The sequence below is a fragment of the Pan troglodytes genome, chromosome 12, assembly GCF_028858775.2.
Source record: "Pan troglodytes isolate AG18354 chromosome 12, NHGRI_mPanTro3-v2.0_pri, whole genome shotgun sequence".
In the NCBI taxonomy this organism is placed as follows: domain Eukaryota; kingdom Metazoa; phylum Chordata; class Mammalia; order Primates; family Hominidae; genus Pan; species Pan troglodytes.
In genome coordinates, this window is record NC_072410.2 from 9,879,953 (window position 1) to 9,905,450 (window position 25,498).

Consider the following 25,498-nt stretch of genomic DNA (forward strand, 5'->3'; position numbering starts at 1 on the left):
ATATAGTCAGTTACCAATTGAGAGAAAAAGAAAGTCAGAATGTTAAAAATGCATTGTTCTGATATGAAAAGCACAAGAAGATCAACATGGCATAACAAATTACAACCATAATAACTGTAGCATACATTTCAACACTGATGGGGACAGGACGGGAGGGGGAAAGGACTGAAAACCTTGCAGATGCTGTGCCTTGAAGAACAGTGAGGGGTAAATTAGTAACAGCAAGTTTAGGAAAGAGAAAGAACTTGTAGGAACTATTGGAGGGAATGAGTCTCTTTGGGGGGTCCTAGTAGGGAGAATGTCAAATTAAATCCTTCCCAGCTGGTTGCTCAGGAAAAGATTCTCCTGTTTAGCAGTTAAGCACACACAAAAAAGTCATGCAACGGCCTTCCCTATAGTGGTGAGATCACATTAAATAGCTACTTCAAGTGTCACTAAAGCATTATAACTGCTCTTAAGTGTATGTAGAATGAGATTACTTTAGAAAAACATTTCGAAAAATCATATGCTTTTCCCATATGTTCAGTATTTAATGTTGTTGGACAATGACTGCCTAAAACTTCATACACAGCAAAAAAAAAAAAAAATCTAACAACGAACATTTAAGTTTAGTTCCCATAAGTCTCAGAATTTCATGCCCTCAATTTTTTCCCTATCATACACATTTTTAAAAGACTAATCTAGTGGATAAGGATATGCTATCAAAACCTGAAACTCATGAATCGGAAATCATCTTGCACATTAACTTGTAATCTTATAACAATTTTTGTCTCTGCACACATAAAATGTAAATTCTGCACGCATAAAATGTAAAAAATCTCAAACAGTTTAGTGTTTTGTATATTTAAATCATTATGTTCTATAACAAACAATAATTTAGGTATTGTCAGTAAGATGGAATTAGCAACATTTCTATTTCTCCCAAGTAAAAATATAGAATGATATAAAGAACTGGATGCCTTGATGAAAGTACCTGTATTACAGCAAATTATAGCAAAAGACAGAAGTAGAAAGGAAAAACAAAAATTGATATACTGAATATAGAGGTGGGAAATGATTGCAAACTATAATTCTTATTAGTGAAATAAAGCACTAAAGGAATATGTAAAGGGAAAAAATAAAATTTCAACTAAAAAATAGTCTAGTGTTAACATATTAAATGACAACCAACTTATAAGCTCTTGGACCCAACAGAGATAAATTAGTTTAAGAAAGGCAAATTTTGCTGGGTTCAGTGGCTCAGGCTTATAATCCCAGCACTTTGAGGGGCCAAGTAGGAGAATCACTTGAGGCCAGGAGTTCAAGACAAGCCTGAGCAACGTAGCGAGAGCCTGTCACTACAAAAAAGTAACAATAAAAAAATTAGCCAGGCATGGGTGCAAGCCTGTAGTCCCAGCTACTCAGGAGGCTGAGATGGGAGGATCACTTGAGTCCAGGAGTTCACGACTGCAGAGAGCCATGATAGCCACTGCATTCCAGCCCAGGTGTCAGAGTGAGACTCTGTCTCAATAAAATAAAATAATTAAATAAATATAAAAAAAAGAAAAGGCCAAGTGTGGTGGCTCACGCCTATAATCCCATTACTTTGGGAGGCTGAGGTGGGCAGATCACTTAAGCCCAGGAGTTTAAGATCAGCTTCGGCAACATGGCAAAACCTCATCTTCTACCAAAATAAAAAATTAGCCAGGCATGGTAGTGCGTGCCTATGGTCCCAGCTACTCATGAGTCTGAGGTGGGAAGACGGCTTAAGCCCAGGACACAGAGGCTATAGGGAGCTGACATCGCACCACTGCACTCTAGCCTGGGCAACAGACCCAGACCCTGTCTCCAAGGGGAAAAAAAAAAAAAAAAGAAAGGCAAATTTCATGCAGCATTGTTTCATTTGTTCCCCTTGTAAACACATTTAAATGTATCACAGGATCTGTAACTATCAAAACTGCCCACAGCATCAAATTAAAAATACAGTTCTAATCCAGACACGGCGGATGAAAGGGATCATGGCTAACTAGTGAAACAGCACTGATAGTCAAATGAAGGGCTGGAACCTTGAAGTAAAAAGAAGAAAAGGATCATCGAGAGAAAAGTTACGATGGGCTAGACTTCTGGTTATTTCAGAAATGGGTAGCAAAAGACAAAGGCTCTTAACCTCCCAGAATTAGGTGACAACCTCAGCCAATCTATCTCCCTAGTAAAGCCAGAACTAAGATGGGAAAAAAAGACCATTTTTAAATGAACAAACCAAATTTATGCTTAGGGCTGTATTCGCTTAATGGAGGAACAGTCATTTCAAAATTAGTAAAACAAAAGCTTTATATGAAAAAACATAGTATAATTCTGAATGATTTTCATACAATCATTATCAAGCATAAGTGATACTGGATACCTGAAGCTGACATGAGGGAAAAAGGCTCAGGGAGATTTCACAACTTTGTACAGCAGTGGCTTGAAAGGATATAACTATATTTACCATAAAACAAGAAGTAGTCATTTTTACCTTACACAATTTATAAGAATTTTTAGAAAAATAGAAATAACTCACATGTAATTCAGGTATACCAAACTTTCCTGCCTTCCTACTAAATGGAACTAGAAAAGCAAAATGCTGATTTTTTCCAGGTACTCCGAAAATACCTTTATAATTTTAACCATAATTTGTTTAGTCTAAAAAGGTATTGCTCCAATACCAGAAGCTACAGGTGAAAAACATATCTCTCAACTGAAGACAACTTCTTGAATAACTGTGTCACTGACAAGTTTACTCTCTGAGCTTCAGTTTCCAAACTGAGAAGGAGGAATAACTGCCCTGCCTGTCCCACACTTCTGGCTGCTGAAATAATCTCAATTTATTTTTTCTTTATTTTTTTTTTACAAACTACATGCAAATTTAAATTTTCCAATTCATAAAGTAAAAGGGGTCCAATAAAACACTATCATGTCCTACCTCACAGGTTACTGTAGGTATTGTTTTCAAAATGTGAACAATACTACAGACTGAAAGAGGAAAAAAAAACTAGTTGAAAGTAGAATTAGTTTTTAAGGGCATGGCTAAGGCAAAATTAGAAATATATATATAAGGCTGGGTGTGGTGGCCTACACATGTAATCCCAGCACTTTGGGAGGCTGAGGCATGAGGATCACCTGAGCCCAGGAGTTTGAGACCAGCCTAGGCAACATAGCAAGACCCCATACTTACAGAAAATTTAAAAAAAAAATTAGGCATGGTGACACATGCCTGTGGTCCCAGCTTCTTGGGAGGCTGAGATGGGAGGATCACTTGAGCCCAGGAGGTTGAGGCTGCAGTAAGCCATGTTTGTGCCACTGCACTCCAGCCTGAGTGACAGAGAACCCCATCTCAAAAAAATAAATAAATAAAAAGAAAAGAAATATATATAGGAATGGGAATTAGAACTCTCAAGTATAGAGCCACCCACTATGCCTACCCTTAAGCAAAACTGCCCCACCAATTCAAAATACCCAGAGACACGTCCATTTTCATGATCTTGTATGTACATATATGAGACTTATAAGATATTCATTGCAGCATTATTTGCAATAGCCAAGCTGTGAGAACAAGTTAAATGTCCACTAACAGAAAAAGGGATAAAGTAAATGCGGTATATGTAGAAAATGGAATATTATTCAGACTTAAAAAGGAAAACTTGCCATATGCAAAAACATGGATGAACCTTGATGACTTTATGCTACGTGAAATAAACTAGTCACAGAAAGACAAATAATGCATGATTCCACTTGTGTCAGGTAATTAAAATAGTCAACCCCACAGAAAGAGTGTAGAATGGTGGATGCCAGGGGCTATGAAGACAGGGAAATGGGAAGCTGCTATTCAAGGGGTATAAAGCTTCAGTTATAAAGAGTGAAACGTTCCAGAGATCTGCTGCACATCCTCATGCCTATAGTTAGCAATACTGTATTGTACACCTAAAACATTGTTAAGAGGGTAGATCTCATGTTAGATGTTCTTACTACAATAAAAAAAGAAAAAGATACTGATGCACAAGAATAACTAATCTTTCTTCCCTCCCTTACCAAAAAGATTCCCCACAGGAGAAGGCAGAAAACTAATCCATTATTAAAGTGAAGAGAGGAGAGAGGAGCCAAGATGGCCGAATAGGAACAGCTCCGGTCTACAGCTCCCAGCGTGAGAGACGCAGAAGACAGGCGATTTCTCCATTTCCATCTGAGGTACCGGGTTCATCTCACTAGGGAGTGCCAGACAGTGGGCGCAGGCCAGTGGGTGCGTGCACCATCCGCGAGCTGAAGCAGGGCGAGGCATTGCCTCACTTGGGAAGCGCAGGGGGTCAGGAAGTTCCCTTTCCTAGTCAAAGAAAGGGGTGACAGACGGCACCTGGAAGATCGGGTCACTCCCACCCGAATACTGCGCTTTTCCGACTGGCTTAAAAAACGGCGCACCAGGAGATTGTGTCCCGCACCTGGCTCGGAGGGTCCCACGCCCACGGAGTCTCGCTGATTGCTAGCACAGCAGTCTGAGATCAAACTGCAAGGCGGCAGCGAGGCTGGGGGAGGGGCGTCCGCCATTGCCCAGGCTTGCTTAGGTAAACAAAGCAGCCAGGAAGCTCGAACTGGGCGGAGCCCACCACCTCTCAGGAGGCCTGCCTGCCTCTGTAGGCTCCACCTCTGGGGGCAGGGCACAGATACACAAAAAGACAGCAGTAACCTCTGCAGACTTAAGTGTCCCTGTCTGACAGCTTTGAAGAGAGCAGTGGTTCTCCCAGCACGCAGCTGGAGATCTGAGAACGGGCAGACTGCCTCCTCAAGTGGGTCCCTGACCCCTGACCCCCGAGCAGCCTAACTGGGAGGCACCCCCCAGCAGGGGCAGGCTGACACCTCACACGGCCGGCCGGGTACTCCAACAGACCTGCAGCTGAAGGTCCTGTCTGTTAGAAGGAAAACTAACAAACAGAAAGGACATCCACACCAAAAACCCATCTGTACATCACCATCATCAAAGACCAAAAGTAGATAAAAACCACAAAGATGGGGAAAAAACAGAGCAGAAAAACTGGAAACTCTAAAAAGCAGAGCGCCTCTCCTCCTCCAAAGGAACGCAGCTCCTCACCAGCAACGGAACAAAGCTGGATGGAGAATGACTTTGACGAGCTGAGAGAAGAAGGCTTCAGATGATCAAATTACTCCGAGCTACAGGAGGACATTCAAACCAAAGGCAAAGAAGTTGAAAACTTTGAAAAAATTTAGAAGAATGTATAACTAGAATAACCAATACAGAGAAGTGCTTAAAGGAGCTGATGGAGCTGAAAACCAAGGCTCGAGAACTACGTGAAGAATGCAGAAGCCTCAGGAGCCAATGCCATCAACTGGAAGAAAGGGTACCAGTGATGGAAGATGAAATGAATGAAATGAAGCAAGAAGGGAAGTTTAGAGAAAAAAGAATAAAAAGAAACAAACAAAGCCTCCAAGAAATATGGGACTATGTGAAAAGACCAAATCTACGTCTGATTGGTGTACCTGAAAGTGACGGGGAGAATGGAACCAAGTTGGAAAACACTCTGCAGGATATTATCCAGGAGAACTTCCCCAATCTAGCAAGGCAGGCCAACATTCAGATTCAGGAAATACAGAGAATGCCACAAAGATACTCCTCGAGAAGAGCAACTCCAAGACACATAATTGTTTAGATTCACCGAAGTTGAAATGAAGGAAAAAATGTTAAGGGCAGCCAGAGAGAAAGGTCGGGTTACCCTCAAAGGGAAGCCCATCAGACTAACAGCGGATCTCTTGGCAGAAACTCTACAAGCCAGAAGAGAGTGGGGGCCAATATACAACATTCTTAAAGAAAAGAATTTTCAACCCAGAATTTCATATCCAGCCAAACTAAGCTTCATAAGTGAAGGAGAAATGAAATACTTTACAGACAAGCAAATGCTGAGAGATTTTGTCACCACCAGGCCTGCCCTAAAAGAGCTCCTGAAGGAAGCGCTAAACATGGAAAGGAACAACCGGTACCAGCCGCTGCAAAATCATGCCAAAATGTAAAGACCATCGAGACTAGGAAGAAACTGCCTCAACTAACGAGCAAAATAACCAGCTAACATCATAATGACAGGATCAAATTCACACATAACGATATTAACTTTAAATGTAAATGGACTAAATGCTCCAATTAAAAGACACAGACTGGCAAATTGGATAAAGAGTCAAGACCCATCAGTGTGCTGTATTCAGGAAACCCATCTCACGTGCAGAGACACACATAGGCTCAAAATAAAGGGAGGGAGGAAAATCTACCAAGCAAATGGAAAACAAAAAAAAGGCAGGGGTTGCAATCCTAGTCTCTGATAAAACAGACTTTCAACCAGCAAAGATCAAAAGAGACAAAGAAGGCCATTACATAATGGTAAAGGGATCAATTCAACAAGAAGAGCTAACTATCCTAAATATATATGCACCCAATACAGGAGCACTCAGATTCATAAAACAAGTCCTGAGTGACCTACAAAGAGACTTAGACTCCCACACAATAATAATGGGAGACTTTAACACCCCACTGTCAACATTAGACAGATCAATGAGACAGAAAGTCAACAAGGATACCCAGGAATTGAACTCAGCTCTGCACCAAGCAGACCTAATAGACATCTACAGAACTCTCCACCCCAAATCAACAGAATATACATTCTTTTCAGCACCACACCACACCTATTCCAAAACTGACCACATACTTGGAAGTAAAGCTCTCCTCAGCAAATGTAAAAGAACAGAAATTATAACAAACTATCTCTCAGACCACAGTACAATCAAACTAGAACTCAGGATTAAGAATCTCACTCAAAACCGCTCAACTACATGGAAACCAAACAACCTGCTCCTGAATGACTACTGGGTACATAACAAAATGAAGAAATAAAGATGTTCTTTGAAACCAACAAGAACAAAGACACAACATACCAGAATCTCTGGGACACATTCAAAGCAGTGTGTAGAGGGAAATTTATAGCACTAAATGCCCACAAGAGAAAGCAGGAAAGATCCAAAATTGACACCCTAACATCACCATTAAAAGAACTAGAAAAGCAAGAGCAAACACATTCAAAAGCTAGCAGAAGGCAAGAAATAACTAAAATCAGAGCAGAACTGAAGGAAATAGAGACACAAAAAACCCTTCAAAAAATTAATGAATCCAGGAGCTGGTTTTTTGAAAGGATCAACAAAATTGATAGACCGCTAGCAAGACTAATAAAGAAAAAAAGAGAGAAGAATCAAATAGACGCAATAAAAAATGATAAAGGGGATATCACCACCGATCCCACAGAAATACAAACTACCATCAGAGAATACTAAAAACACCTCTATGCAAATAAACTAGAAAATCTAGAAGACATGGATAAATTCCTTGACACATACACCCTCCAAAGACTAAACCAGGAAGAAGTTGAATCTCTGAATAGACCAATAACAGGATCTGAAATTGTGGCAATAATCAATAGCCTACCAACCAAAAAGAGTCCAGGACCAGATAGATTCACAGCCGAATTCTACCAGAGGTACAAGGAGGAACTGGTACCATTCCTTCTGAAACTATTCCAATCAATAGAAAAAGAGGGAATCCTCCCTAACTCATTTTATGAGGCCAGCATCATCCTGATACCAAAGCCGGGCAGAGACACAACCAAAAAAGAGAATTTTAGACCAGTATCCTTGATGAACATTGATGCAAAAATCTTCAATAAAATACTGGCAAACCGAATCCAGCAGCACATCAAAAAGCTTATCCACCATGATCAAGTGGGCTTCATCCCTGGGATGCAAGGCTGGTTCAATATATGCAAATCAATACATGTAATCCAGCATATAAACAGAACCAAAGACAAAAACCACATGATTATCTCAATAGATGCAGAAAAGGCCTTTGACAAAATTCAACAACCCGTCATGCTAAAAACTCTCAATAAATTAGGTATTGATGGGACGTATTTCAAAATAATAAGAGCTATCTATGACAAACCCACAGCCAATATCATACTGAATGGGCAAAAACTGGAAGCATTCCCTTTGAAAATGGGCACAAGACAGGGATGCCCTCTCTCACCACTCCTATTCAACATAGTGTTGGAAGTTCTGGCCAGGGCAATGAGGCAGGAGAAGGAAATAAAGGGTATTCAATTAGGAAAAGAGGAAGTCAAATTGTCCCTGTTTGCAGATGACATGATTGTATATCTAGAAAACCCCATCGTCTCAGTCCAAAATCTCCTTAAGCTGATAAGCAACTTCAGCAAAGTCTCAGGATACAAAATCAATGTACAAAAATCACAAGCATTCTTATACACCAACAACAGACAAACAGAGAGCCAAATCATGAGTGAACTCCCATTCACAATTGCTTCAAAGAGAATAAAATACCTAGGAATCTGACTTACAAGGGATGTGAAGGGCCTCTTCAAGGAGAACTACAAACCACTGCTCAAGGAAATAAAAGAGGATACAAACAAATGGAAGAACATTCCATGCTCATGGGTAGGAAGAATCAATATCGTGAAAATGGCCATACTGCCCAAGGTAATTTACAGATTCAATGCCATCCCCATCAAGCTACCAATGACTTTCTTCACAGAATTGGAAAAAACTACTTTAAAGTTCATATGGAACCAAAAAAGAGCCCGCATCGCCAAGTCAATCCTAAGCCAAAAGAACAAAGCTGGAGGCATCACACTACCTGACTTCAAACTATACTACAAGGCTACAGTAACCAAAACAGCATGGTACTGGTACCAAAACAGAGATATAGATCAATGGAACAGAACAGAGCCCTCAGAAATAACGCCGCATATCTACAACTATCTGATCTTTGACAAACCTGAGAAAAACAAGCAATGGGGAAAGGATTCCCTATTTAATAAATGGTGCTGGGAAAACTGGCTAGCCATATGTAGAAAGCTGAAACCGGATCCCTTCCTTATACCTTATACAAAAATTAATTCAAGATGGATTAAAGACTTAAACGTCCGACCTAAAACCATAAAAACCCTAGAAGAAAACCTAGGCATTACCATTCAGGACATAGGCATGGGCAAGGACTTCATGTCTAAAACACCAAAAGCAATGGCAACAAAAGCCAAAATTGACAAATGGGATCTAATTAAACTAAACAGCTTCTGCACAGCAAAAGAAACTACCATCAGAGTGAACAGGCAACCTACAAAATGGGAGAAAATTTTTGCAACCTACTCATCTGACAAAGGGCTAATATCCAGAATCTACAATGAACTCAAACAAATTTACAAGAAAAAAACAAACAACCCCATCAAAAAGTGGGCGAAGGACATGAACAGACACTTCTCAAAAGAAGACATTTATGCAGCCAAAAGACACATGAAAAAATGCTCACCATCACTGGCCATCAGAGAAATGCAAATCAAAACCACAATGAGATACTATCTCACACCAGTTAGAATGGCAATCATTAAAAAGTCAGGAAACAACAGGTGCTGGAGAGGATGTGGAGAAATAGGAACACTTTTACACTGTTGGCGGGACTGTAAACTAGTTCAACCATTGTGGAAGTCAGTGTGGCAATTCCTCAGGGATCTAGAACTAGAAATCCCATTTGACCCAGCCATCCCATTACTGGGTATATACCCAAATGACTATAAATCATGCTGCTATAAAGACACATGCACACGTATGTTTATTGCGGCATTATTCACAATAGCAGAGACTTGGAACCAACCCAAATGTCCAACAATGATAGACTGGATTAAGAAAATGTGGCACATATACACCATGGAATACTATGCAGCCATAAAAAAGGATGAGTTCATGTCCTTTGTAGGGACATGGATGAAATTGGAAATCATCATTCTCAGTAAACTATCGCAAGAACAAAAAACCAAACACCGCATATTCTCACTCATAGGTGGGAATTGAACAATGAGAACACATGGACACAGGAAGGGGAACATCACACTCTGGGGACTGTTGTGGGTTGGGGGGAGGGGGGAGGGATAGCATTGGGAGATATAACTAATGCTAGATGACGAGTCAGTGGGTGCAGCGCACCAGCATGGCACATGTATACATATGTAACTAACCTGCACATTGTGCACATGTACCCTAAAACTTAAAGTATAATAATAATAAATAAATAAATTTAAAAAAAAAACTCAAGAAAAAATAAAAAATAAAAAAATAAAGTGAAGAGAGTTATTTGTGTGAAAACGCTAAGCTAAAATTTTCTATGTATTTCATGCATTTTCTCATAGAAAGAGTATTAGACATAGTGTTTGGTGTAGAAGTGTTAATGATTAGCCTCTAAAGTTAACTATCATTTACACTATAATTTCTACAGGAAAATGCAATATGATTTCCAAACCAATTAGTAAAACTTCCAAGAATATACCTCATTAAGAATGGTCTTGTATGCCAAAGGAATGGCAGGAAGCTTAAATCATGGATGCAATTGTGCAAATCATTCCTGTTAACTATGGGGAAAAAAGGTACATAACAATAAAAGTAACCAAATTATACAAAACATACCTTATTCCAGAGAGACTATCAAAGGCATGAAGATCTAATACATTAGAGAGATCAACTCTAAAAGGAAGAAAACTAACGTGAGCAGTTGGAAATTCTGTGAAATACATCCAATTAATCAAGAAAAAAAACTCTGACTCTTAAAAAATTTTATATATAAAATTCATAGAAGTGGGCAAATGGTGTAAGATTTGAATCACAGTTGAATCAAGATTGAAAATTATTTGGTTATTACTTCAATGAATTAGGTTTTTTTTAAACTTTCAATTATCTTTTCAATCCTGAAATTTATGAGCTTTTCAAATACATTTTTATAGCTAAAAAATCAGCTAAAGAACAGAAACTTTTCCCAGCAACTTATTACTCAAAAGATGAAACAAAAGAAATGACAAATAGAATTAATAGGTACATTCCAGATACCTCTGCAAATTTTGTATTTCTTTTATACCCCCTCCCTCGATATAACATGTAATATAAAAATGAGGAGTCAAATAACCAATGTACAAAATATTAAGTTACTCTAGGACCCTGATCTTCACGTGATTTGATTTCATTCATTCAGAATGGGGCTGCATGTAGAAAGAAAATTCCCACCATCCGAATAGACATTATTTCTCTTAGAATTATTTAATGATAATTAAACTCATTTAATTGAATCCAATGATTCAAATCAGGTGAGAATAAATAACATATCACAATTAGCATTAAGTTTGGTTTAAATATAAAAAAGCAAATTTATAAAGACTGGTGATTGAGTTATAATTTTAACATAAGCCCAGAAAACCACAGAGGACAGGCCAGGCACGGTGGCTCACGCCTGCAATCCCAGCACTTTGGGAGGCCGAGGCGGGCGGATCACAAGGTCAAGATCAAGACCATCCTGGCCATGGACAACGTGGTGAAACCCTGTCTCTACCAAAAATACAAAAATTAGCTGGGTGTGGTGGCACGCACCTGTAGTCCCAGCTACTCGGGAGGCTGCGGCAGGAGAATCATTTGAACCCAGGAAGTGGAGGTTGCAGTGAGCCGAGATTGCACCACTGCACTCCAGCCTGGCACAGAGTGAGACTCCGCCTCAAAAGAAAAAAAAAAAAAAAAAGAACAGCAGAGGACAGTGATTTCTCATAATCAAAGCTAAGGTGAAGAAATATTTAAAGAAAATGACAAATGTATAATTTCAAATTTAGATTCCAGAAGCTTGCCAAACATTTGTTAAATTTTCTTACAAGGAAAAAAAACATCATTGGTCAGATTCAAGATTTTTTTTTCTTTAATGCACAAACATATAATAAAAAACATCTCCTTTATCTTAGGACTGACCAACTGTGCCTGCTTTCTTTATTCTCAACAGTCTATCACATACTCGTACTCGTGGCAACAATACTGTGTTAGATTACGAATGCTTGTCTTGGCAAAAGAGAGACAAATTCCCATCTTATTACTCCAAAGTTCTATGTTAGTAGACTATAACAGCAACTCAAATTCTGGGCATTTTAGATATACAGAATTAGAAAAATGATCAAGCAAAGAAGCAAATGTTCTATGAAGAAATTTTTGAATATCAGTTTACACTAAAAGGCCAAAGTCTTAATATTAAACATATTTCCTTTTTCACCCCCCACCCCTCCCCCCACTACTGAGCATATTTATATTGACAGGTCACAAACAAGGGGCACGGGGGCTCCACTTTGGGAGGCCAAGGTGGGCGGATCACTTTGAGGCCAGGAGTTTGACACCAACCTGGCCAATGTGGCGAAACCGTCTCTACTAAAAATACAAAAATTAGCTGGGTGTGGTGGTGCACACCTGTAATCCCAGCTACCCGGACGGTGAAGCAGGAGAATCGCTTGAACCCAGGAGGCAGAGGTTTCAGTGAGCCGAGATCGCACCACCGCACTCCAACTTGGGGGACAGAGTGAGATTCTGTCTCAAACCAGAGTGAGATTCTGTCTCAAAAAGATAAAAATAAATAAAAATAAAAATAAAAATAAACCAAATGAATGAAGTTTCCCTCCAAGTTTGTCATCTTCATCTTAGGAAATAGCTTAAAGTTTAATAAAGTTTACACATGCCAATTTTGTGAATATCAAATTCAACAGTTTGGAAACACAAGCTTCTAAATAAACTGTTTCACTGTGACAGTGTCCTTGAGAATACATGTCATCCAGAGGTAATTCTGCTTTATACTCAGATTCTTTCCATACTTCCAAAAAAGGATCAATATTAGACCTGTACAACAAATTACACTCTTTTACAGAAAATAATAAAATATCCAAGTCTCTCACCAAATTTTCAAAAAAGAGGAAAAGTGTAAGCTTCCAGATGAAAGTTTCTATAGCTTTCCCCAAATTTAGTACCACCATGAAAAAGAAATTCTTCACTCATTCAAGGCATACGACTAGAAAACTAATTTCCATGGCATCAAATTAATTTCCTCCTTTGGAGATAAAACCATGAAATCTTTTCCAAAGCATTAAAATCGCCAAGAAAAAAAAAAAAGAAAAAAAATACCATTACCAGCATTTTAAAACTGAGTAAGAGAATGAAGTAAACAAAAAAGGGAAAGAAAAAGCTTCAAAAGTTCATTTTTCTCCTCATTTCTTGAACTCTCTATTCCAGAAGTACCTAATGTTTTTCTTAAAAGGAGGCTTTCAATTTTTCCCTAGGTCTAAAGGCTGCTTTAAGTAGCCTAAGACCAAGGACAGGAGAGTGAAAACGAAGAGGGTTTTGGCTCTCCAAGGTGGGGGTGGAATTGCAGCTACTGCTTAGGGATATTTTCCAGTGGTCATCTCTTCAAACTCCACTGAGTCTCACAAACAGGGTGCACCAGCCAATCCAAGTATCCAGTATCTACAATGCAAACTGTAGATACTATCCAAATTGACAGTAGATAGCTCAGTAAATAGCTGAGCAAACTGCAATGATAGCTCAGTCTTGAACTCTGGAAACAAATTTCCAAAAGCCTTCCCCAGTGGCACTTCAAACTCAAAAACGTTTACAAAACTAATCACATTTTCCAAACCTGCTTCCACCACTACCCGACCTGTTGCTCCTCCTTCCTGTATTTCCTATACCTCAGAGATTAGCCTCACATTGAATCTACCTCCCAAGAGTCATGTTGCTTTTAAAATCCTTCACTAACTCCTTGCTCCCTACAGAAGAAAATCCAAACTATGTATCATGGCATTCAAGACCCTTTGCGGTAAGTTCTCTATCTCTTCAGTCATACCACTTTTTCTGTGCTACATAATACCAAGTTTTCTAGCCATTCTAAAATATTCAAAGGCCCCTGGAATACAAAATCTTCCTTATACCTGGAAAGTTATCCCTACCCTACTCCATCTGTAAAAGCCTTATTCATTCTTTAAGACTCAGGTCAATGACTGCCTTCTCGGTCAATATTTTCCTGACTCTTTTTCAAGAAAAGTTGAGCAATCATTCCCTCTATCTTCCTATTATTATAGAACTCTGTGCTTTTAAAATTCTTGTATTAATATTAATATCTATTATGTTGCCTTTTTGTTTGTTTGCTTCTGTTTCCCCCCAATGACTGATCTCCTTAAAGGCAGAGTTTTTGCCTTATCCATTGCTTATATAGTCCTTAAAATGCTATGAAATGCATAGCAGGCAGTTTGTCAAATTAATTTAACTTATTATTGACCAGCTGTGTTTTGGTTTTCCTCTGTTCAGTCCACTTACGTTTCTAAAAATTAAGAAAAAGTCTAGAGAAGATTAAAATGACACATCTTCTAACCTTTTACTCCTACTTCTGAAATCTATGTGGTTCACTAGTACTTCCATTTGCTACTAAATCAACTTAAGTCTTACCACTAAGACGATGCTACACACTATTCCTTTTCCTTACTCTTAACTACTCAAGGTGAGCCTTTTTCTACACATGCTTATAGCAGTTTATTGTCAGTACTTGTCAGCTACAAAATGGTAAAAAAATTTTAAAAAACAAAAAATAAAAGAAAACTTCTATAAGAGTGACTTTGACTATTTTGTTAACCAAATCTCTGGGTTTTTTGTTTGTTTTTTTGTTTTTTTTTTTGAGACAGAGTCTCGCTCTGTCGCCCAGGCTGGAGTGCAGTGGTGCGATCTCAGCTCACTGCAAGCTCCGCCTCCCGGGTTCACGCCATTCTCCTGCCTCAGCCTCCGGAGTAGCTGGGACTACAGGCGCCCACCACCAGGCTCAGCTAATTTTTTGTATTTTTAGTAGAGACGGGGTTTCACAGTGTTAGCCAGGATGGTCTCCATCTCCTGACCTCGTGATCCGCCCACCTTGGCCTCCCAAAGTGCTGGGATTACAGGGGTGAGCCACCGCGCCCAGCCCAAATCTCCAGTTTCTAAACTGGTAAGCTCAAGTTGCTATGCCTCAAGGAATTTGAGAGAATATTTAATGTAAGATTCAGGACCCAATAGTAAGAATTCTACTCAGGACATCTGATCTTCATTGAAAAGGATTCTAATCCAACTTCAGTCCTCATGGCAAGGAAGTACTCTTTCAGAAAGTCCCTAGATTCTCAGATGCATTGGTAAGCACCATACACGGAAGGATTCACAGAAGATTTTAGTCACTAGTCCCTAGATTCTCAGATGCATTGGTAAGCACCATACACGGAAGAACTCACAGAAGATTTTAGTCACTAGTCCCTAGATTCTCAGATGCATTGGCAAGCACCATACACGGAAGAACTCACAGAAGATTTTAGTCACTAGTCCCTAGATTCTCAGATGCATTGGCAAGCACCATACACGGAAGAACTCACAGAAGATTTTAGTCACTAGTCCCTAGATTCTCAGATGCATTGGCAAGCACCATACACGGAAGAACTCACAGAAGATTTTAGTCACTAGTCCCTAGATTCTCAGATGCATTGGCAAGCACCATACACGGAAGAACTCACAGAAGATTTTAGTCACTAGTCCCTAGATTCTCAGATGCATTGGCAAGCACCATACACGGAAGAACTCACAGAAGATTTTAGTCACTAGTCCCTAGATTCTCAGATGCATTGGCAAGCACCATACACGGAAGAACTCACAGAAGATTTTAGTCACTAGTCCCTAGATTCTCAGATGCATTGGCAAGCACCATACACTGAAGAACTCACAGAAGATTTTAGTCACTAGTCCCTAGATTCTCAGATGCATTGGCAAGCACCATACACTGAAGAACTCACAGAAGATTTTAGTCACTAGTCCCTAGATTCTCAGATGCATTGGCAAGCACCATACACGGAAGGATTCACAGAAGATTTTAGTCACTAGTCCCTAGATTCTCAGATGCATTGGCAAGCACCATACACTGAAGAACTCACAGAAGATTTTAGTCACTAGTCCCTAGATTCTCAGATGCATTGGCAAGCACCATACACTGAAGAACTCACAGAAGATTTTAGTCACTAGTCCCTAGATTCTCAGATGCATTGGCAAGCACCATACACTGAAGGACTCACAGAAGATTTTAGTCACTTGCTCACTCATCCACTTGAAGTAAGAAAAATCAATCACTGCATGTTTATTGTTCTATAATAAAGCAAATGTTAGACATAAAAGTTAGAAATGTCAAACACACTAAATTGTTACATAATAAACTAATCAAGACACAACTTTTATTCAGGACATGGATATTTCTGAAATGAAAACAAAAGAAGAGAATTGACTTAAAATGTTTATAAATACGAATATTATGACAGAACCAAAGCTATTTATGAGCATTATTTTTAAAAGCTTGTTTAAGTATTATGCACTTGTCTGTGTGACATTTTGTAAAGCGGAGAAAAATTAAGGAGAAAGGAATTGTAGAACACTAACAGGAAGAGGACAGATACTGAGGAATGGCTCGTGGTATAAGTGAGATTATCAGAGACTTTCTACAATGGAATTTGAAATGCAGGGAGCACATTTGGTGTATGGTTGTAGAGGACTTACACTAAGGGCATTCTTCTGCTACCTCTGCCAGCAGATGAGTGGCTCCTGAGAATGCATACCAAATTAATTCCCCAGCTGTTCACATGCATATAAGCAGCTGCTGCTGTTACTGCCTAACACTTATGGCAGTCTGGCAGCACCTCTAATCTCTGCCATAGCAGACAAGCCACTCACCTAAGGCCTCTGCTGTACTTCCAAAGAAAGAATTTCTCAAGTAGAGACTGAGTGGAACTAGACTGCCAGCTGTGAGCCTCAGAGCTCCTGGCTGCCTGTTGCTGAGTCTATTAGCTGCTGAGCCTTTCTCACCAAAAAAAAAAAAAAAAAAAAAAAAATGAGCTTAATAAAATAACCCTGCACAGAAATTTTCTGAAATTAAGATAACATTCAATGGAAAACAGAATTTAATCTACAGAAAGACACTTCACAGATGTTTTAGGAACAGAACCTAGAGAAAATGAAAGTCAAAATTTAATAAAAGAATTTGTCAGGAACTTCAAGGTAAAGACTCCATGTATTTTTTGGCAACTATAAAACACTAAGAAGGCTTTTTAAATATTAAAAAGCCATTTAAACACTTCAAATTAAGATTCCTCAATATACTTCAGATTTCTGTACTGAGTTACCCTCTCGAGTGTTTGGAAGTCTTTTCTTCCTCATTAAGCAAACACTTACACAGTGTTATCATGGCTTTGTAATCTTAGTTTTGAAGACAGGCAAATGTACTAGCCAAATATGCCAAACTAACTTATTAAGAGCATTCCAAACAACATTTTGGATCCAATTCATTTTAAATGCACTTAGATATTTCTTATATCAGAATCAAGCATATTTGTCAATTATTTAATGTTTATTATTAATAACTAAAATGATTTGTTATTAATAGGAATAGCTTTTTTAAAGTACCTTGATCTTTGTGTTTCTAAGATTTGTCCTAGTCCATTTATGGATCTGAAATAAATAATAAATGAGGAAGACAAAGTTTAAAAGTAAAAATTAACTTTTTAAAAAAGTATACAAAGTATATTGTTTCTAAAACAGGAAATAAGCATACCCAAATACATCTGGAACCAGAAAAAAATAAAAAACAGAAAAACAAAACTTGCTTTAAAAAATAATTGTGATTTTCCTTCAAACAATAAATCACATATATTCCACTCATACATCAATAAAACTTATATGCAAAAATTCGCACAACTGTCAGATTAAGGGCTACTTTGTGGTTAATAAAAAGACGCTTCACTTTAGAAAAAATAATTCATAAATAGTCAGTTATCCTAGTGTTCTTAAAAATGAGTAGATACTCAAAATTTTTACGGTGGTCACTTTTTTCCTCAGGCATACATGGTAGAAATGGCTATATACACACTAAAAATAAAAACCTAGTTGTAAGTTGCTTTGCCCCCAGCCTGTCCTTAGTATTCACAGTAATTCTAAGTCACACATCCCAGGTTCCTTTATAGAATAACCTCGTCAGTTCCCTAATTAGGCTCTCTACCCGTTATGCCTGTTCTCCCTCTTTTGATACTATAGAATATGGCTTTGTATGGCACCAAAAAGTACCTGTTAAATTCTTTTCAACACACTGTACACCTCATCTATTTATCTTTTCCATTGCCTATCATCAATCATCAATTCTCTATCATATATTCAATTGTCTTTAGGGTTACTTACCCAAGATTCTTGCTACTTGTTCAAGTTTGTTCTCATGGGTAAGGCTTCCCACATATAGTGATTCTGAGGCAAGTCTCTCCACTATTTTACAAAATTCTTAAATCTTCTTTTATGAATACACTCTAGTCTGATGGCTAATTCCTCTCAAACATGTTGACCTTTTTTCACCTCCCCAAATATCATTCTGAGTCAGTCACAAGTCTGATATCAAGGGAGGGTAAAAGCCAAAAGGGTGTGTAATTTATCAAATTGCTTCTTCCAAATTCATTTCTAGTACTGTTAACAAGCTGGCTAATAGTCAATATTGTCAGTGTCAGAGATTTAGCTTAGGTCTCTATAAGGATATAAAAGTCAAGTAATAATTATCATTCCTTTTATGCCAAAAACGTTTGCTAAATAGATTGTGTTCTTCTTAGCAATCACAATGGTGCACAAGATTTATGAAGAGAAACAAGATTAGAAGACCAGTGTCAAAAAATGTAAAAGCAATCTTCATTCATCACTTTCTCCTTTTCAAAATCAGCCATCTTTTTCTTTCTTCCCTTTTTTACTATACCTTGAACTTACTACGTAAGCTAAGAAAAAAAATTACATAATAATAGCTAACAGAGCACTTACTATGTGTCAGCACTGTGCAAAGTTTACCAACACTGTCTCATGTAATACTCAAAGCAAACTTATGATAGGCATTATGCCTTTTACAGAGGAGGCTTTAAAAGGGTAAATAAGCTCCCTAAGAAGACAATGAGAAACAGACCAAGGATTAGAACCCAAGCAGATTCCAAGGTCTGTGATCTTTAACACTACGCAACAATACCTACCCTCCACATGGAGACATATTTTTTTATAGTACAGTTTAAGGACATTACTATTAAAATAAGATGAAATACGTGGAAAAAATATGAATTTCTTTCTTCCACAATCATTAATCATGGCAAATAATCTCCTAATGAGCCTTACCTTTATTGATTCAATTTATAATATATACTATATGAACTGAAATGACAGATTCAAAATCTAATGTCAGTAGAACTTATAAATACTAAGAATAGTAATTTTGAGCCATCACGCTCAAAGCATTGTACACATTAAAGATAACCAATAATAATAGCTACCGAATGTCTCTCTGTATAGGGCTTTTATTAGTTCAGGTCTTACAAAATAATTCAAAACAAAGTCCCTGAACTGTAACCTCATTTGAAAAGTCCATCTTTGTTTTCAAAAGGAATGGGAGTCTCCAGAACAGTCAGCAAAATGACTGTTAGCACATATTTGAGCATCATTCATATTGTCCTGATTGTCCTATGCTGATCAGCCTTGGCTATGGACAAAGAAGATATTAAAGCAAGCTGGAAGACAAGGCATGGTTGACAGTTAAGGAAGATGAAGTCAACAAGAGTTCAGGGAAAACTGAGACCACTTGAGTCAGGGAAGACTTCACATAGGAAGCAGGGAGAGACAGAACAGGCTCTATAGAATAAATTTTTAAAAAAAACAGAATAAGAAAGAACTCAGGGATTGGCAGAGTGAGAATACATTATGAGTAAAGACAGGAACTGACAGGATGCATCCATGGGAAAGTGAATTAACCATCCTGGGTAAACTTAGGGAAGACTGACATTAGGAAAGAGTCAAAGAGAAGACAGGAAAAGAAAGATGGAGTGAGAAGACCCTGAATATCAGTCTATTAACTGTGAACTATATTCTGCAAGCACTGGGGACTAATTTTATGTATTACCATTTATATAACAATTAGCCATCAACAATATATGTGATTCCCTAACGTTCTTGATGCAGGTCAACCTTATACGTTAAGTTTCTACAGGGCAACAATCAGAGTAAAAAATATTCTGTGTATACAATATGGATCTGTAGGCACTTAACACACTTATCGTTTTGTACCTAATTGTCGTTCTTAATTTCTTTACATCTTCTTCTGGAACCAAGTCTGTTTTATTAATGAGAATGATATCTGCCAAAGCAACTTGCCTAAAATAGCAAACAAAAAGAAATGTTAAGAAATTTTAAATAATATACACGCATGCAGATACATCAAAAGAGAAATGTTAACAAATTAAAAATAAATAAAAATGCCTTATGTAGATCAATATATCAGTTAAGAATTATATAGTGCTCTATAGGAGTGATTCAGTTTACTCCTAATCTGCTAATTTTTCAATGTGAATGAATTGTATTCATTACTATGCAAGTTCAGATTTCACATTACCCATTCGCAAAGTATTTACTAAGTTCTGTTACTTGCTACTCTTGTGCTACAAAGATAAGTCTCAAAAAGTTTACAATCAAAAGGATGATTTTAACTCATAATTTTCTTTGTGAAGAAAAGCATAAAATTCAGATATCCAATATAGTAAAAAGAAGAAGAGTTTACCTACTAAAATACTGTAATATTTACCAAAATTTTCAAAGAAATAGAATAACTTCACTTAATACTAAAAACTGTATTAAACAGGTTTTTTAAAACTATACTTCAGAGCTGGGCATGGTAGAGCACACCTGTAGTCCTGGCTACTTAGGAGGCTGAGGAGGGAGGATCCCTTAAGCCCAGGAGTTCAAGTCCAACCTGGGCAACATAGCAAGACTCCATTTCTTAAAAAAAACAAGCTATACTTCAGAAGATATATCAGGATATTGCACAAATGTCTTCTTTATCACTATAAATATACTGTATATTATCTCTGTAAAGAATCCAGTTGACTGAATGCTAGATAACAAAGTAGATGATAATAATCAGAAGCTCTATTTTCTATTAACAGGATAGTAAAACTGGAAATTCTTTCAATTTTCCTCAATTATTCAGGGTCTTATGCTTTATCTCAAAGAATACAACTAAATTCTCAAAACTAAATTAACTTTAGTTCACTGAAAGAGCAGGTTTCAACAGTATGTACATCACAAATCCAATTTGGCTATTTTCTATTTGGCTTATTTATATTTTCTATAATAACCATATTTTCATAAGGAAAAAAGTTACAAAAATACTTAAGTTCAGCCAGGCGCAGTGGATTCATGCCTGTAATCCCAGCACTTTGGGAGGCCGAGGCGGGTGGATCACCTGAGGTCAGGAGCTCGAGACCAGCCTGGCCAACATGGTGAAACCCCATCTCTACTAAAAAAATAAAAAATAAAAAAAATAAAAAAATAAAATGCAAAAATTAGCTGGGGATGGTGGTGGGTGCCTGTAATCCCAGCTACTTGGGAGGCTGAGGCAGGAGAATCGCTTGAACCTGGGAGGCGGAGGTTGCAGTGAGCCTGCACTTCAGCCTGGGTGACAGAGTGAGATTCTGTCTCAAAAAATAATAATTATTATTATTATTATTATACATATATATATAAAACCTTCAATCCCAAAGAAATTGTATAACAAGAAAATATTTTTAAATGTTAATATTTCCCGAGTTCCTCAAAATTACAGAACTCCTGTGTTCAGCATTCACTTTATGCTATGACAAAAATGACTTTAAGTAAAAGTTTAGTTATGAGATCATTATAAATAGATAGCAATAATTCAACTAAGGGAAAAAAAGAAAATAAATTTTCCTTGACTATGTTTTAAAATTTCTTAGTTTGTTTTTGGTTTTCATCTTAGTGATTTTTCTCTTTACAATTAGCCAGCAATCAATATATACTTTAAATATGAATACCTGGTAGCTTCATTGATAAGGCCATCAGGTTTCTCTTGTGTTAAATGCTAAACAAAAAAAAGTTTGAATAAAGTTACTATAATACAATAAAAAAATCTAATGTCAACACAAAGGATTTTACTTTAGAGACATTTTCTTGCATCTAATAAAAACTTCAACATGTTCTGTTACTGAATACACAAATCCAAAACTAACTTTTCTAGCTGAAAGCATTTTTCTTCCCCATTTGCAATTTTTTTCTACAAGTGAACCTGTGGGGTTTTATAGGGGGAGGAAGAGGGCTTAGGATTTCATACTCCTGACCTTTTCTTTTACTTAAAAGGAAAACCCCTTTGATTCACATAATGTCATAAAAACATAGAAGATTACACTTCAGATTTTAGGTATTTTCCTTCTTACAAAACTGTTCTGGTTCTAAATATTCATTATTACTTATTTTAAAAAAAGGATAACCACTGAAATATACTTTCTTAGAATCTAATATACTTCCCTTCACACCAAACCCCCATATTAGAATCTAAAATACTTCCCTACACCCCAGCCCACAATCATGCACCACGTGAACTCAGTACTAGGCCTTTCAAACACCCTAGAAACAAATAAGTGGCGGGAAGGCTGACTCAGCCCTGATTCTAGCCTAAAAGCAGTTTATCATTTAGAAACCCATACTTGCTAATCTGGCCTCTCAGTGCAACTGTTTATTTTACTGACCTCTCCAGAGTCAGGCTAACTCCAAAAAATATTTTGACACTGACTTAGAGCCCAAGTGGTAGTTTTCATCTCTCTGGAGGCAAGCTTTGTTGTCTGTTTTTTTTTTCCCCCCCTCGTAATCCTGTTTACATCCCTAACGTCATCAACATCACAAGCTTCTTCTCTGGGAAATTACACTTTTACCCTCATTACCTCAAACCTCAATAGAGGTTCCCTGTCACAATAAAAAGCTGGCTACTGAGGTTTAGAGGCAACTAGATTATAGTAATACTCTATATTTGAAGCCAACTTTACAAATGAATTAAATCCTTGAATCTAACTTTATAAATTATGTACATTTTTCTCATTTAGCTTTCATAATAATTATGGGAGATGGCTATTTTCATTTATAAAGGAAGAAACTAAATCTAACACCCTCATCATCACAGGATACTATATTTTATATGCAATCACAGGGACTTTTTTTTTTAATTGAACACACACCCATCAAGTAAAATGAACATAATTTTAAAGTCTTTGTGAAATCTTTTATGCCACATAAAATCAGTCTGTGTACAATGCTACACAAATGTCAATAACCATATATCAGAGCCAAACCAGTTTCATAATTCTTGGGGAGATGATCATTAGGGGTATCTGAATAGTTTGGAACCTCAGAGCAAGCAGGTCATAATTTTATTTAACAAGCTCGATTAGGTCTATAGAAGAAACATTTTTTCCTTCTAAAAGTTCAGCAAATTCTATTTTGAGGAAAACAAAACTGAAATAAAATCATGGCAATGATACTTCTACTTCAGGCAAAATCTTGTTCAATTCAACTGCAGACCCACTCTGCAATTATGGAAGTCACAGAACTTGACAAGTATTGTATCAAAAATCATTCCATGCCAAAAGATCAAGTTTAATATTTTTTTCATTACTCATCTTGGCCTGAGGCTACAAGAAGTCCTATTGTTATATACTCTGCCTCTAGAGAATGAGGCTGCTAACAGACCTTGGAATGGTGCCTGGCACACAGGCTCAAGAAATATTTGTTGAATGAATTGTAATTAACACCTCCTGTTGTGGGGATACATAAAAGATGTTACATGAAAAATGCCATCTAACATGCAGCAACAAATCTCTTCCCATTAAGCAGTAAATCTACTTAACAATGATATATTTTTGGCAAGGCATCTGCCTCTGAATGATCCTATAGTACTGAAAATTCTTTTTAAACTGAAATATTTTTCAAGATATTATATTATTGACCTTATGAAAGCTTTTTTAACATATGAAATTGGGGTTATTTGGCTATGAGTTTGTGAGGCATAAAAATGATATGACAGAAGAATTACAGATTTGTTTTTGCATTTCCATGCCTAAATGTAACTAATACGATGTTAGTTTCACAAGGTAATGTGCAATGTTTTAAATGCATTTACCTCTCCAAAATATTAGAATTCTTCACTCAAAGCTAACAGTGGTAGACTAACGTTTTACTACTTCCAGGCAGTCAGAAAGTATCAAATATAAAAATAAATGAAAATCACCCCAAATGAGAGCCTGCCAATATTTACAGCTGTTTTAAAATTATATGTAATCATACACAATTATAGCAGAAGAGATAAATGTGCTCTTCTATGCCCACAGGAAAGCCATACAAACATTTAAAAAAATAAGTGCATATTAACATTTATTTTCTTTAGACATCAGCCCCGCATTTCCCTCATGTGACTTCCTACCTTCCCAAGTCAAACTCTGCAAAAAGTATAAAATCAATGTCTTCTATTCAAAAGAACATTCTCCAATAATACATTATATACCATTTGGTCATTAAGTCAGATGACTTTCATTTATAAAATAAAACAAAATGGAAATTTTGGCATTCTATTCCACCTGTATAAGTAAATGAAGAAAAAATTTTTGCAAAATATTTTTAAAATATTTTATATTACATAGATGTCCAAAGTATTCCTTATCTCTGCTTAAGAACTATGGCTTTTGCTTATATATCAAAAAAGACAAAAATAATTTTGATACTAATTAATCCAACATATTCAAAAGGCTAAGGATCAAAACCCCAATTTAACTTACCACAAGACACAAAGGAAATTAAAGGGGAGTGGTGTGAGATGTTGGTCAAAGCATACAAAGTTTGTTATACAAGATGCATAAGTCATGGAGAGCTAATTACAGCATGATGACTATAGTTAATTCTATTGTATACTTGAATCTGCTAAAACATAGATCTTAATTGTTCTTACCACCCCCTCTCAAAAAAATAGCAATGTGAGGTGATGGATAGGTTAACTAGCTCGATTGTTTTATAATGTAATTCACACATTGTATACCTTAAATATATATAATTTTTACTTGTCAATTGTACCTCAATAAAGCTCGGGGGGTTAGGGAGAGAAACAAAGGAACTCTCTGAAATAACACCACTGTAGACCTAACTTCATGAAGGGCTATAGGGTGTCCTTTTCTGCAGAAATAAAGAAAGAATCTGGACCGAAAAAAGAGAAAGAAAGAAAAGAAAAGAAAACACTATCTTAAAACCCACTGGCTATGAAAGAACACTGCTGTTGACCAGAGTGGAAATAAATCTAGTGTCAAAGACGTCTGGTGTCATTTTTAAAAAGCAGCAGCAGGAACTATTTCTTTCAAATGGATTGGTTACAGATGTAACACTATTTTAGTTTTTAAAAAATTATTGCATAATATCAGTCTATTTATTGTTCTGGCCTTTTCCAAGCTAACTGTTTTCTGACTGAATTGTTTCAACAGATTGTGCAATATAACAGAGGAACCAAGAAGAAACCTCTCACTTGACCTTCTCTGGGTAACTTCATTCATTGCTTCTATTGCATTAAATGCTGTCACATTTGTGGAACTGAAAAGAACAATGTCAGTAGCCTGGGTGTCAAGTCCTGAGAATAGAGAGCTGTCATTTTAAGTTGTCCAATTCTTTGCCTATGATTAAAAAATGAATATTTCACATCAAT

General features: G+C 37.1%; 1 protein-coding gene and 1 long non-coding RNA gene across 19 annotated transcripts in view; one reads left to right on the forward strand and one right to left on the reverse strand.

Moving 5' to 3' along the window:
- Positions 1-25,498, reverse strand: part of ZNG1B (Zn regulated GTPase metalloprotein activator 1B) — an 84,845-nt gene that overhangs the window by 40,354 nt on the left and 18,993 nt on the right. For 11 of the 18 annotated variants that reach the window (XM_054677341.2, XM_054677342.2, XM_063788830.1 and 8 more), the window contains 4 exon segments: positions 21,801-21,847; positions 20,038-20,124; positions 17,368-17,412; positions 10,531-10,587 (listed from right to left, as the gene is read on the reverse strand). In XM_054677341.2, the coding sequence (XP_054533316.1) occupies positions 10,531-10,587; positions 17,368-17,412; positions 20,038-20,124; positions 21,801-21,847 (236 nt within the window). 18 annotated transcript variants of the gene reach the window in all.
- Positions 217-25,449, forward strand: LOC129143197 (uncharacterized). Its single transcript, XR_008546350.2, has 2 exons — positions 217-4,203; positions 25,281-25,449. It is a non-coding gene; the product is annotated as an uncharacterized LOC129143197 (long non-coding RNA).